We start from the raw sequence: 12387 nt of genomic DNA, 5'->3' as shown, positions 1-12387 counted from the left end.
ATGGCATTCAGGGGTGTCCAAAACGTATGAATTCTCGCAGAGAAGGAAAAAAATTGGCAAATTTCTTTTTGGAGTCAGTGCAAAAATTTTAACATGTTTTATACAATCTGTAAATTACAATATCTGATTCTATATTCTTTCGAGAAAAAAACAGCGTTTATTTCGTTCGTTTATCACAGAAATTGCAGAAATAGGAGCAAATTTAGTAAGTGACTACAGTTTTTACGATTTTCTAAACGCGGGCATTTAAACAATTCCGTACGGCAGCCACAACCGGAATTTAAAGGGCCGTAGGATAAAGGTTAATCTTTGACTTGTCCCATATCATGTATAATGATTCATGGATGAAATAAAATTGAATTGAATTGAATTGAACTGGCAATTATGGAAAGTAATTAATTGCATTTTATCTTTAGGTTGTCAAATTATTCTGAAAAAGGAATATGAAGGAATGGAATTGCAGCTGCCACAAGCAACTAGAAATTTTTATGTTGATGGCCACAAACCATCCCCTCATTGAGCAAGGAGATTGATGCAGCACATCAGTTCAGTGGACAGTGAGGTCATTGAACCTACATTTGTTATGACTTGTGTGACTATTGGCTGCTGGAGCAGTGTGATAGGCAAAAGGCTTATTAATCTTGTGCATTTTTATTGTAGTTATTTTTACTGACTATTAGTGATCTTAATGCCATTTATATTCCACTTTCTTAGATATATGTCAAACATTGCTGATATTCATTTACATACATATATATGAGTGAAGTTAATTATTCTATAAACAAAGTAAAGGTGAAATTAACTGATAAAAAATGTAAATAGTATTATACCATGGAAGTTAAATGTAAACTGAACTTATCTGCAATAATACCAGGAGTTTGATGTAATTAGAATTTTTTTTTTCCCTATAATGTCTGCTTGTGAGAGGAAAGAAAGATAGTAACCATTTCTCCATATGTATTTGCTCCTCTCTTATGCTGTATTGTCAAGGCACAACACACACACTCATTTACTTGTCTCTGACAAGTGGAAATGTCTTTGAATTTATGCTGCTGTTTTTTTAACAATGAAAACATTATTATGTGAGGGTGCAAATGGATGAAGCTGTAAGTGACACTGAGGGTAACACTTGTGCAACCTCTTACGTAACCTGAGCCAGATCTATCGAATCCATACCATCCCATCCTATCTTAGATCCATTCTAATATTTTCCACCCACCTACGCCTTGGTCTTCCCTGTGGTTTCTTTCCTTCTGGCTTTCCCAGCAATATCCTATACGCATTCCACGTCTCCCCCATTCATGCTACCTGACCTACCCATCTAATCCTCCTTGACTTGATCATTCTAATTATACTTGCAGAAGAGTACAAGTTATGAAGCTCCTCATTATGCAGTTTTCTCCAACCTCCTGTCACTTCATCTCTCTTTGGGCCAAATATTCTCCTCAACACCCTGTTCTCAAACACCCTCAGTACACAATTACCCAAAACATGTAATAACTTTCCTGATTTTACAGACTTTCAACCACCTGCCACAGCTAAACTGTAAGAGATAGTAGATTCTAAAGGGTTTTGAAATGGTGGATAACACAGAATTACTGGGTTTTTTAACTTCTTCCATTGTTTGGAATTCTAGGAATAGAAAACATGACATTTCGGAAACTGGATCTATTTTCATCTTCAGGTGAGGAAGGATTGAGATTAGCTCTTTCTAAGGGAACCAACTGAGTAGGTGTCTTCCTTTGCCACCTGAAGACGGAAACAGATCCAGTTTCCTAAATGTCTTATTTTCTATAGCTTTGATGTCCATTTGAAGAGAAATTTAATTCACAAGAGTACATACTTGCAAGGATGTATTAAAAAGGCAACAGTTAAATGATGGTTGGAGCATTTGAGACTGACCACTCTGTACAAACGCTACAACACTGAGATAGATCCAACATTTTTAAAGTGGATAACATGCTCAAAAATACTTATGAATTAGATGAAATCAACAAACATTCTTTCGACAAAATGTGGACAGTTTATCCTGCATGAACTACATTTCGTACTTTAGCTATCATAGACCTATCTTGAGCACAACCAAGCTCCTCAACTCACTAACATAACTTCAAACTAAAGGTGTTGGGTAATTTCAATAAATAATGCACTGTACATATAGTAATGTTTCAATAAAGCTTCAATTTTAATGTACAAAGTACATTTAATCCAATATCCCAATTTAATAATGCTTTCATTTTTTCTATACTTCATCTCAGATGTCAGTAAGTTTGTAATTGGTATGTGTTTGAATGTTGAGGTGAAGAAAAAGCTCAGTGAAAGACAGTGGGATAGATAGGTGTGGTTTTCCTATCGAGAAATGTCTCGGAGGTAAAATTATTATCTAGTGAACTGAGTCAGCATTTGTTATCTGTATGTATTGTATATTCATTACTTGAAAATTGTAATATTTGAAGCCACAAGAACATTTCTGATAATAAGAGTGGAATGTGAATGATAACTAAAGTTATCCCCTCCCCCCTGCATTCTGTGATAACTGTAATGAAAATTAGGGATGTATAAACATTTTTAATTGTTCAAAAACTTTATGTGTCCAAGTTTAAAGTTCAAAGAAAGACTGCTGAATTCTGCATGTGAAAAAACTCCACTCTTCTTGAATGGATCTTAAATAAAATTTAGCATTGATATTCCTTGATGAAATTTATTGACAAACATTAGTTTTGATGCACAGGAAACACTTTGAATTACCATTTTATGTGGAACTGAAAATCTTAGCTCTGAAGAAATGCCAAGTTAATTTTAACTGTTTGTTGTATAGTTTGCTAAATAAGTACCAACATTTTGAAGGAACCAGGTATCTCCATCTTCTGCTCTTAAGATTGAGCCAAACTGTCCACCAAACTGCATGGTATCACTTGCAGGATGTCTGTAAGCTTGTCTACTGTATACTTGTTCCACAACATATGAATGCTTGACTTATGAGCATCCATACATACGAATGGCATAAGAACTGATCATATTAATCTAATTTATTTAGTTTTCTCAACTTACTTGTCTGTGGAAGTGTAATGTGCTCTTTAGTATTCATTTAAAAGGTAAACCACATACCGTATTTATAGGTTAAATAGTCTTTGTTCCTAAACTTAGTATCAGATGTTACTGTGCAGCAGGATGCTACAATATAATACTAAACTTAGGTACTCAACTAATGTTTACTACATTATTTATTTTGGAAAACGGCATGTTTTAAATTAAAAATGACTCAACTTTTGAACAGGGCTTTGAAACAACCGGCTCAGAAACTGAGGATCAAGTGTACTTTGTGCTCTTTAGCAGTTGTATATTTTGTAATGCATGCTGGATAATAAAAAAAGAATGTAAGTTATTAGATAACTCCATGAAGTATTTGAGAAGCTGGTAGTTGTTCAGCTGCTCAAGATAATTCCCCTCTTTGTATGGAATCCAAATGCTTACAAGAGCCAACCACTGGAGCCTATTCTGAGCCCATAATTAAGTCCCATAAGTAACACACGCAAATAGTCAGTTGTACCCCATCTCCTTTGTATAGTGCATTTCACATTTCCACAGTAAAATATTATCAGTACCCACAGAACATACACAGTACTTACTTACAGGCTGCTTACTTGTTACTGACTAGTGCATTCATGCAGCATGTTAATGCTTGACATTTTGTTGCTATGATAAGGCAAAATTACATATTTTCAGAGATTTCATCTCACTGTTACATTTGTTTTTACTTTCTGATGTATGTAGTGTATATGAGAAAGTGCTGTGATTGTTGAAAAATTCAAATTTGAGATTTTGACAGATTTGCACATTTCGAGCCCCTTAAATGTGAATAAGTAGGCCTTGGAGTGCTGTCTATATACATATAAGGATTTACTCCTTAGCAGTGTGTGAATGGTTGGATGAAATTTATTCACATATGGTATTCAACAGTCTGTTCACCGTGGGTTGGTGTCCAGTGGTGTCCAGCTCCAAAAATGGGGGCCTTTCAGATGGGATCTAAAAGACAAAATCACAGTTCTCTCAAAACTGCTGTAATGATTTTGATTAAGTTTCAGTAATTTATGGAGACCATATTCTTAAGTAAAACTGCATAGATGGTATCGTCAGGAAACTAATAATACAGGTACTAAGGGCTCAAACAAGAAATGTCAGTATTCTTGAAAGTGGCTTTACCAGTTGGATGGATTTCATTGTTCTTCAATATTCAGCAGTCAGCAGTGGTCTACCTAGAAACAATCAATTTCATTTTCAAGGTAATATCAATATCAATATGAGAAAATATGTGCAATGTCTACACCAGATTTTTTATGTATATAGAAGAAAATCAGACTTTCCATTAAATTTTCAATCGGTATTATGGTTCTAATATCATTATCTAATTTTGGAAATGCATTATAGCTCATTAATAACTTTTTAATTCCATGTAGCAGACCCCTTCTTGAGAAGCTAATACTCATTCAGGCAGTGAAGAAGTGCCCCTCCATTTATGCAATCCAAATGTTCATTTCTATATTCACAGAGCTCACCACTAGCCTCTATCCTGAGCCAACTGAAGTCAGTCCACAATCCTTCCACCCCATGTTTTAGGTCCACTTTAATATTAGGCCTGATAATAAAGTAATCCAAAATTTAATAAATTACTACCTCAGTAGCTCATCTTGTAACACAGGATATGCTCAAGGTGAAAACCACAATGAAATCTCATTTCAAGTTGCTGGTTTTCAAAGTAGTGTCATATGGTACTCTGTGCAGTATATAGTACGGTATACTTGTATGATTGTTTCCCATAGATCTTATACATTTTGTTTGTATAGAATCAGAAGGGAGGTATTGGATGGCATGCAATCTGGAGAGTGTAAAGGATTGGGGAAATTAATACTTCTGGAAATGAGGGCAACTGAGAAAGCCCTGCAGCATTACCACTGTTGCTGTTGCTGCATGGGCTCTAGCACCATCTTTCTTAAGCCAATGCATTTTGAGAGACAAAAACAATTTTTAATGCTTCAACTTCCACATTTTTCAAGCACTGTTATACCAACCAGACCGGTCTCTTTACCAAGTACACTGCAACCACTATTATTTTTCTTCTTGTTCTCTTGATTTTACTTGGAAGTAAGGTTCAACTTACATTCTTTGAACAGATGCAAATTTCAGATGTTCAAAGAACATAAACACGAGTATATTCTGTGTTGTACAAAGAAACAATAAAAAAGTGGAAATGAGTATGTACAGCACTGGTCCAACAAACATGCAAAATGGAGATTAATGTATTCAGGGTTGCCCCTGAACGGTTTTACATCTTCAGTCACTGCCATGGGAACCTCAAAATCTTGTATCTGTTTTGTATGTTTTGACGATGGTGGTTTTCTGAACTGAACTTCATATATTTCTCTAACTGCTTCCCCAGTTGAGTATTTTCTGTATGAACAGAAAAATTGTTACAGTTGAGACACATTCATTGCATTTGTGGCATCTTAACTGAACACAAAGCACAAAGAAGCTAACACTCTCTCTGATATGTGACAAGGCTTAGTTATATAGTATAGGTACATACAGAGATGGTGTCATCTTTAGAGCTGCTACCCAAACATCCCCCCCCCAACCAAAAAAAAAATTTCTTTCCTCATTCTATGACCAGGTAAGTGTTGGGTTAGAGATATGAAAAATGCAACTTCAAGACTGAGGATGTGATTGGACAAAGATATGGTAATTGATGAGTATGGAGCAAATGGTTGAATGATGAGTAGCAGGAGGAATTGAAAGAATGTCAGAGAAAAATCTGCTTCAGGGCCACTTTGTTAACACAGGATTGAAGCCAAGGCCCTGCAAAGATAGCTAGCTTCTGACCCTCTGAGCTATGGCATGACCACCAAATAATACGTACTACATATACATATATTTTTTGATTTACATACACATTAAATACAAAATACCACANGAGGCAGATGCCTCTATGGATTTTTTTGGAACTGTAAATAAATGAATGAATGAATGAATGAACAACATAGTATGCAAATAAATACTGCAGTGCAGCATAAGTCATAATCACAAAGGGGTAAATGGCACATTTGCATAAAATATGTCGCAGATGCATCTGATAGAAGAAACTCTCTTCTTTTACCTTTCTCTCTGACATCATACCGAGAAAGCCATTATTATGAAAAAAATTAAAAGATTTTAACACAAACTGTATTTTTGTTATTCTTGTAGTTCACTACAATTATTCTCTTGCTCTTGAGGAGTTAAAACTACATACTTTATGTACTAGGAGACATCACCTTGATGCTGTCTTTCTTATTCAAGTTTATTTTGGCTCTAAATTCTGCCCTTCTGCCCTGGAAATTGTTGGTCTCCGAGTTCCTGCTCGGTATATCAAGAGATTTTGCATTGTTCAATGTTTGCTCCTTATTTAAAAATTGTCCCTCTGCTAGATGCGCAGCAGCTGCTAATGTTGTCTGCAGGGATGTTGACGTATTCGGAGCCTTGAATATTCTACCCAAATAAATTTTAAATATAGTATAACTGTTAATATTTTATTATTTGCATGTCCAGTAAAACAAAATGAATTACGTATATTATTATTATCCTCTGTAATTCTATATTATTCATTTCTTAATTAAATATTTATGTTTCATTCCTGAATTCGTAATAACACTTAGTTTAATGATAATGAAATTATTATTACTGTCATAATTATCAGCTATTTGTTTGTTTACTTTTACTTTATTCATTATTATTTCTTCCAAGTGTTAACCTGTAATTTGTATTTGAGTTTTAATAAGATTGTGTATAATGTAATTCATTCTTCTGCACTGTGCTGTGTCTGTAATTGGCCTTGCGGCTGTTGACTCGGCACATTAATAATAAAGAATTGAATTGAATTGAAAATTATGGTTTTGAAATGACTGGGCTCACTATTACATACCTTTAACTTCTTAATGGTTTACTGATCTTTCTAGTATATACAACTGTTTATATTTTACACAGGTACTCTATGGACATGTCTCTAATAGATAAGCCTTCTGTCATGAGATGCAGCAGAATTTGGTAGATGGGTACCAATATATTGGAAAAACCTGCTGTCTCCATCTTCATTCTAACCTAAATATAGAGGTAGCACATTTCTCCAGAATGTTGTGATTATCTGTCAAACCACATGTAATCACATTCCAGAATACAATAATTTTAATATTCACTGCCATGAGAACCTCAAATCTCACATGGATCCAATAATTTAAAAACAAAGAACACTTTATATGGTGGCTGAATTTCAAAATCAAATCTCAGAAAGAGCTCTAATAATCCTGATCAAATGTAATTGATTTATTGAGAGTTTAATACAAAGTAATACTCCATATGTTCTGTATTTCACTAATTTCTTTGTGTCTTTCAAAAGCACTCTTTGTTCTATTTATGCTATGGACATGAGAAAGTTGTGTTTGAAGGTTCCTTTGTTGCACTCTGTACTTCAAATGGCAGCTAGACTTTTTCCCGCCATGGTGTCACTTATGGCATGGACCCAATTGCTTGGCTTAAATGCAATGCAGAAATAAGTCCAGGCCTAATTTTCAGAACTGACATTATCTACTGCAACTACAAAGTCGTTCACTACCCAGTACCATCATAATACTTGCGACTGCACTGCCAAATGAATTAACATCTATCACTAAGCACATATGTGTCCATTACTGAGGGGAAAGATCAGAGTCACTTCCATCCATTTCTCTGAGTTCAGGGAATGAACCGCATTTTACTTCAGGATTCATCTGAGTACCCCGTCCACAGCTGTATGCTTGAGAAAACTCCTCAGAATTCTGTGCCAAGTTAGCCACTCTGTAAAGTAAAGCAAATAAATGAAATCCACTGGCTGTGTCTGTATGCTCTACCATGTTTCAACATTATGTTTTTGGACTATGATGATATTTATTAAAAGAAAGGCCAATTTTTGAGCAGCTGAGCAGCTACTGGCTTTTCATGGAGACAGTGTATGCAGGTGGGACACCTTCTTACCTAAGGAAGGGTGGCATTTGCTCACTCTCAAACAGTTGGACTGTGTAGTCCAGCATACCTCCCTTGGTACACAACTCCTGTAACAAACCATTGATTGCATTAGACTAAATTACAACTCTCAGTGGCCAGTAAGCCTTGTACCTTAGTTGCAGTTGGTGGGTAGCAGCAGCTATCCTGACAAGTTTCTCATGGTTTTCTGTCCCCCCAGGAAAATACCAAGTTAGTACTTGAAATCAGGCCACATCCTTTCCAGTTTCTTACTCATCAATCGATCTATCATTTGACACTATATAGTCTGAGCTAATAACATTATTAAATAAGCCATAAATAAATTAATGGCCCCTATATTAGACAGCTGCATCAAAAGCTCACCTGTGCCACCAACATGTAGTATAACTTGTCATGACTCATGTCTAGCCATGGCAGGAGAGGCTCCAATGCAGCATTCTTTCTGAATGTCTGGTATGATAAATGTAGTGCACTGCTGTCTGCAAAACGTTCATTCATAGACTGTGATGCTTCCGTCTGTGAAAATAATATGACCATTGCCTTATTTGTCTCAAATCACATATTTTCAGAAAACAAGCTATGTTAGAACTGCCAAGCTGTTTCAAAAAAATTAAGTGACACAAAATTAGCTGCATAAAGTGTTGAAAGTTAAATATTTTAATGACTATCTAATAAGACAAAACATTTGAATTTAGACATCAGTAATAGTTCTAGTATGAAGTGTACAAGCTACACAGTAATCTTCCCTATCTGCTATTATATCATAAACGTACGTATGCTAGTGCTGTTTCTAATTCATAACCTTGTTCAAGCAATCCAAAACATAAAACATAACAAACATAAACATCCAAAACATAAAAACATAAAAATTAGAATATACAAAACTATATTTTGCCTGTGGTTCTGTATGGGTGTGAAACTCGGTCTCTGACATTAAGGGAGGAACATAGACTGAGGGTGTTTGAGAACAGGGTGTTGAGAAGAATATTTGGACCGAAGAGAGATGAAGTGACAGGAGGTTGGAGAAAACTGCATAATGAGGAGCTTCATAACTTGTACCCTTCTCCAAGTATCCATAATTAGAATGATCAAGTCAAGGAGAATGGGGTGGGCAGGTCATGGAGCATGAATGGGGGAGACGAGGAATGCGTATAGGATATTGGTGGGAAAGCCAGAAGGAAAGAGACCACTGGGAAGACCAAGGCGTAGGTGGGTGGACAATATTAGAATGTATCTTAGAGAGATATGATGGACTGGTTTGATCTGGCTCACGATAAGAATCAGTGGACTGCTCTTGTGAACAAGGCAATGAACCTTCAGGTTCCATAAAATTTTGGGAAGTTCTCGAATAGCTAAACAACTGGCACCTTCTCAAGAAGGACTCAGCTCCATAAAGTAAGTTAGTTAGCTAAACAAGATTTCACAGGCAATAATGGACATCCTTGTAGAGGCGTTATCTAGCACCACTGGTATATTTTCTGTTACTTCAGACACATAAATAAATACCTTGTAAGTGAAGATCTGATGTTCTTGATTAGTCCATGACTTTTCATATGAGTAAGTTGCCTCATCACAGTATTTGATGTTACTATAATGGTATCTTGTGGCATCAGACAAGAGATTTACATCCTTTCCATTTGATCCATATTCAATTCCTGGAATGATACCAATTGTAAGATTTGAGGTTACCATGACAGTGAAGAATTATGCTGCAGTCCTTTGTATTACGATACTGTGTTGTTGTCTGGTAAGTGGGTACCATGTTTGGCAGGAACATACTGCCCCATCATTAGGGTAGAAAAAAAAGGAAAGAGTATATTCCTTCCAAATTACTGGTACCCACTAAGTGCATGGTCATAACCCATAAGGTAAAGCTAAAGATGTTCCTGTCCTAAACTAATCAAGCACTATGCCGTGAAGGTATATGGGGGAGTGGTCAGCTTCACTCCCTGGCCGCTTTACCCCCGGGGAAAGAGTCCGAGGTACCCATTGGATAGGAGATTGGGTGGGCCCCAAAACCAGTCTGGAGAAAGGAAAATTCTTGACCCTACCAGGACTCAAACTCCGACCCCTATGTCATCCAGCCTGTAGCCAGAAGCCATACTGACTGTGCTATCCTGGCATCATTATGATACCAGAAGTATGCAATACTAAATGCTGAATAAAACTTAAACAAAGATATGCTGAACAAAAGCATGAAGTAAATGTCATATCGTTGAGTATTATCTATGCAGGTCCATCATAAGAAACAAAAAACCAAAAGAGAAGTTACACACACATGCCCGCACGCACTCACACATACTTACTAGCTCACTCAGTCATGCAAACACTAACTCACTCTCTCTCTATTGGCTTTTACAAGATGTGAAAGGGTGTATGGTTTATAAGCTCTGTTGAGGCTGTCTGACGATTAATAACTATGTAGGTCATACCGAAAGTTATGAGCAACTATTTTTTTGCATGCAACCTGGGAACAGCAGACGAAAGAGAGTAGGGTGGCAGGTGGAACCAGCTGTTGTCTTAACCTTGAGTGTCTTGTGATGTCAATAGCTTGCATCACGTGACCAGTATCACTCCTAACAAAATGGCCGACAATGATATGTTGTTTCACCAGCGTGCTCTCATCGAATTTCTTGTGAAAGAGGAAATGCCTGCTGCAGAAATTCACCAGAGACTTCAGCGTGCTTATGGAAGTGTGTGTATGGGTGTGAGCAGTGTTCGAAGATGGGTGAAACATTTTAAAGATGGGAACACCAGCATCGAAGATGAGCCTCAGAGCGGTTGTCCTCAAACAAACTCAACCGAACACAAGGAAAGAGTGGATGAGATCATTTAAGATCACAGGCGTGTGACTGTGGACACAATAGCCCAAAAACTTGGAATAGGGCACAGTGCAGTACAGGAGATGATTGAAAGCTTGAGCTATATGAAAGCTTGTGCTCGTTGGGTCACGCAGTTATTGACCGAAGACCACAAAGGTCAGCGAAAAGCCATCACTTCAGAACTGCTGCAGAGATATCAACACGAAGGCGATGATTTTTTGCTCTGTATTGTGACNCAAAGTGGGGGTGGGAAGTTCTTCCACACCCCTCCTATAGCCCTGATCTGGCACCCTCCAACTACCATATTTTCGGATTTGTGAAGGATCAGCTGCGTGGACGTTTTGAGACAAGGGAGGCAATTCAGAAAGCAGTGCGTCAGTGTCTTTGGATGGCTGGAACGGAATTTTACAGAGGGGGAATTTTCAAACTGCCAGAACGCTGGGAGAAATGTGTACAAAGAAGTGACGATTATGTGGAAAAATAAAGAAAGGTCTGTAGATTGAGGTGTTTTATTTGGTTTGTCAATAATAAAGCACGTTATTTTACAAAAAAAATGTTGCTCATGACTTTCAGTACGACCCTCGTATGTTCTCTGTGAATTGAAGTACACACAAACATACACGCATATATCAGTCACTTTTCTGTAGAAGCTTCTTGAGAACGTTGTCTACTGAAATGGGGATGGCCATGTAGGTCTATATGCATATGACTGAACTCAAGAACTTTGGCTTACAGAACAATTCTGTATGATGTTTGGATGCACAGAGGATCAGTTTACAAAACTATTCCATCTTCTTGGTGCAGCATTAGACATAGATTTTTTTCAGAAATTATTCGAACTAAAATGTATTTTCCTGTATTCAAAAAGTTCAAACCAATGAAGTACGTGACCTTTAAGTATGTCATTTACTTACTACAATTTCAATTTTATTGTATCACAGTGAACATATATACCTGTAGTGTCAAAATGGTGTGCTATCTGGCGGGCTATGTCGTTGCCAACCCGAGCTTTGAAAACATAAGCTGGTAGATCAGGTGTGGATTGTGGAGACCCAATCAACCCAAATGGGATCACTGTCACATATAACAAGATTAGAGGTAACATACACACTTTGACAACAATTATATTGTTTTTCATATATTTAACAATTTGTTTTAAAAATAAGAAATGGAAAAGGAATGAAATCCTTGATTTTACTTACCAACAGTATTGAGTTGATATATAGCAATAGCTTGGGTGTCATAGGGCAGAAGAAAGTGTGTCCAGCTGAAAACAAGAAAAGTTGTATTTATGTTTCAGTCAGAATCAATACCATGGAATTTTCTTTTTAAAAATATAGGTGTAACTACTCTAATGTGACAAAAAGTAGACAGAGACACTTTTAAGTTTTAAACAAAAGAAGTAAACGCATAAAATGCAAAAAAAAAAAAGACAAACACTGAAGTTTATCCTTATTTCAACTTCCATTATTCAATCATTCTTTTGCTAACAAATTTCAAATTAATTTAAAATTTT

At 36.5% G+C, this 12387-nt stretch overlaps 2 protein-coding genes across 5 annotated transcripts in view; one reads left to right on the top strand and one right to left on the bottom strand.

Moving 5' to 3' along the window:
* Positions 1–887, top strand: part of LOC111861648 (adrenodoxin-like protein 1, mitochondrial) — a 4155-nt gene extending 3268 nt beyond the window's left edge. The window contains exon 5 of the mRNA XM_023846387.2: positions 417–887. Coding sequence (XP_023702155.1) covers positions 417–520 — 104 coding nt within the window. The 3' untranslated portion in view covers positions 521–887. The remainder of the gene's footprint in view (positions 1–416) is intronic.
* Positions 888–6906: 6019 nt separating this feature from the next.
* The window catches only part of LOC111861644, a 42750-nt gene continuing 37269 nt past the window's right edge, over positions 6907–12387 (bottom strand). For all 4 annotated transcript variants that reach the window (XM_023846377.2, XM_023846374.2, XM_023846376.2 and 1 more), the window contains exons 13-18: positions 12074–12138; positions 11826–11945; positions 9556–9704; positions 8413–8565; positions 8041–8117; positions 6907–7863 (exon numbers count right to left, since the gene is read on the bottom strand). In XM_023846377.2, coding sequence (XP_023702145.1) covers positions 7716–7863; positions 8041–8117; positions 8413–8565; positions 9556–9704; positions 11826–11945; positions 12074–12138 — 712 coding nt within the window. In that variant the 3' untranslated portion in view covers positions 6907–7715. The remainder of the gene's footprint in view (positions 7864–8040; positions 8118–8412; positions 8566–9555; positions 9705–11825; positions 11946–12073; positions 12139–12387) is intronic.

This window comes from Cryptotermes secundus, unplaced genomic scaffold (genome assembly GCF_002891405.2).
Source record: "Cryptotermes secundus unplaced genomic scaffold, Csec_1.0 scaffold43, whole genome shotgun sequence".
NCBI classification, from domain to species: Eukaryota; Metazoa; Arthropoda; class Insecta; order Blattodea; family Kalotermitidae; genus Cryptotermes; species Cryptotermes secundus.
This window is presented reverse-complemented; position numbering and strand designations above follow the sequence as displayed.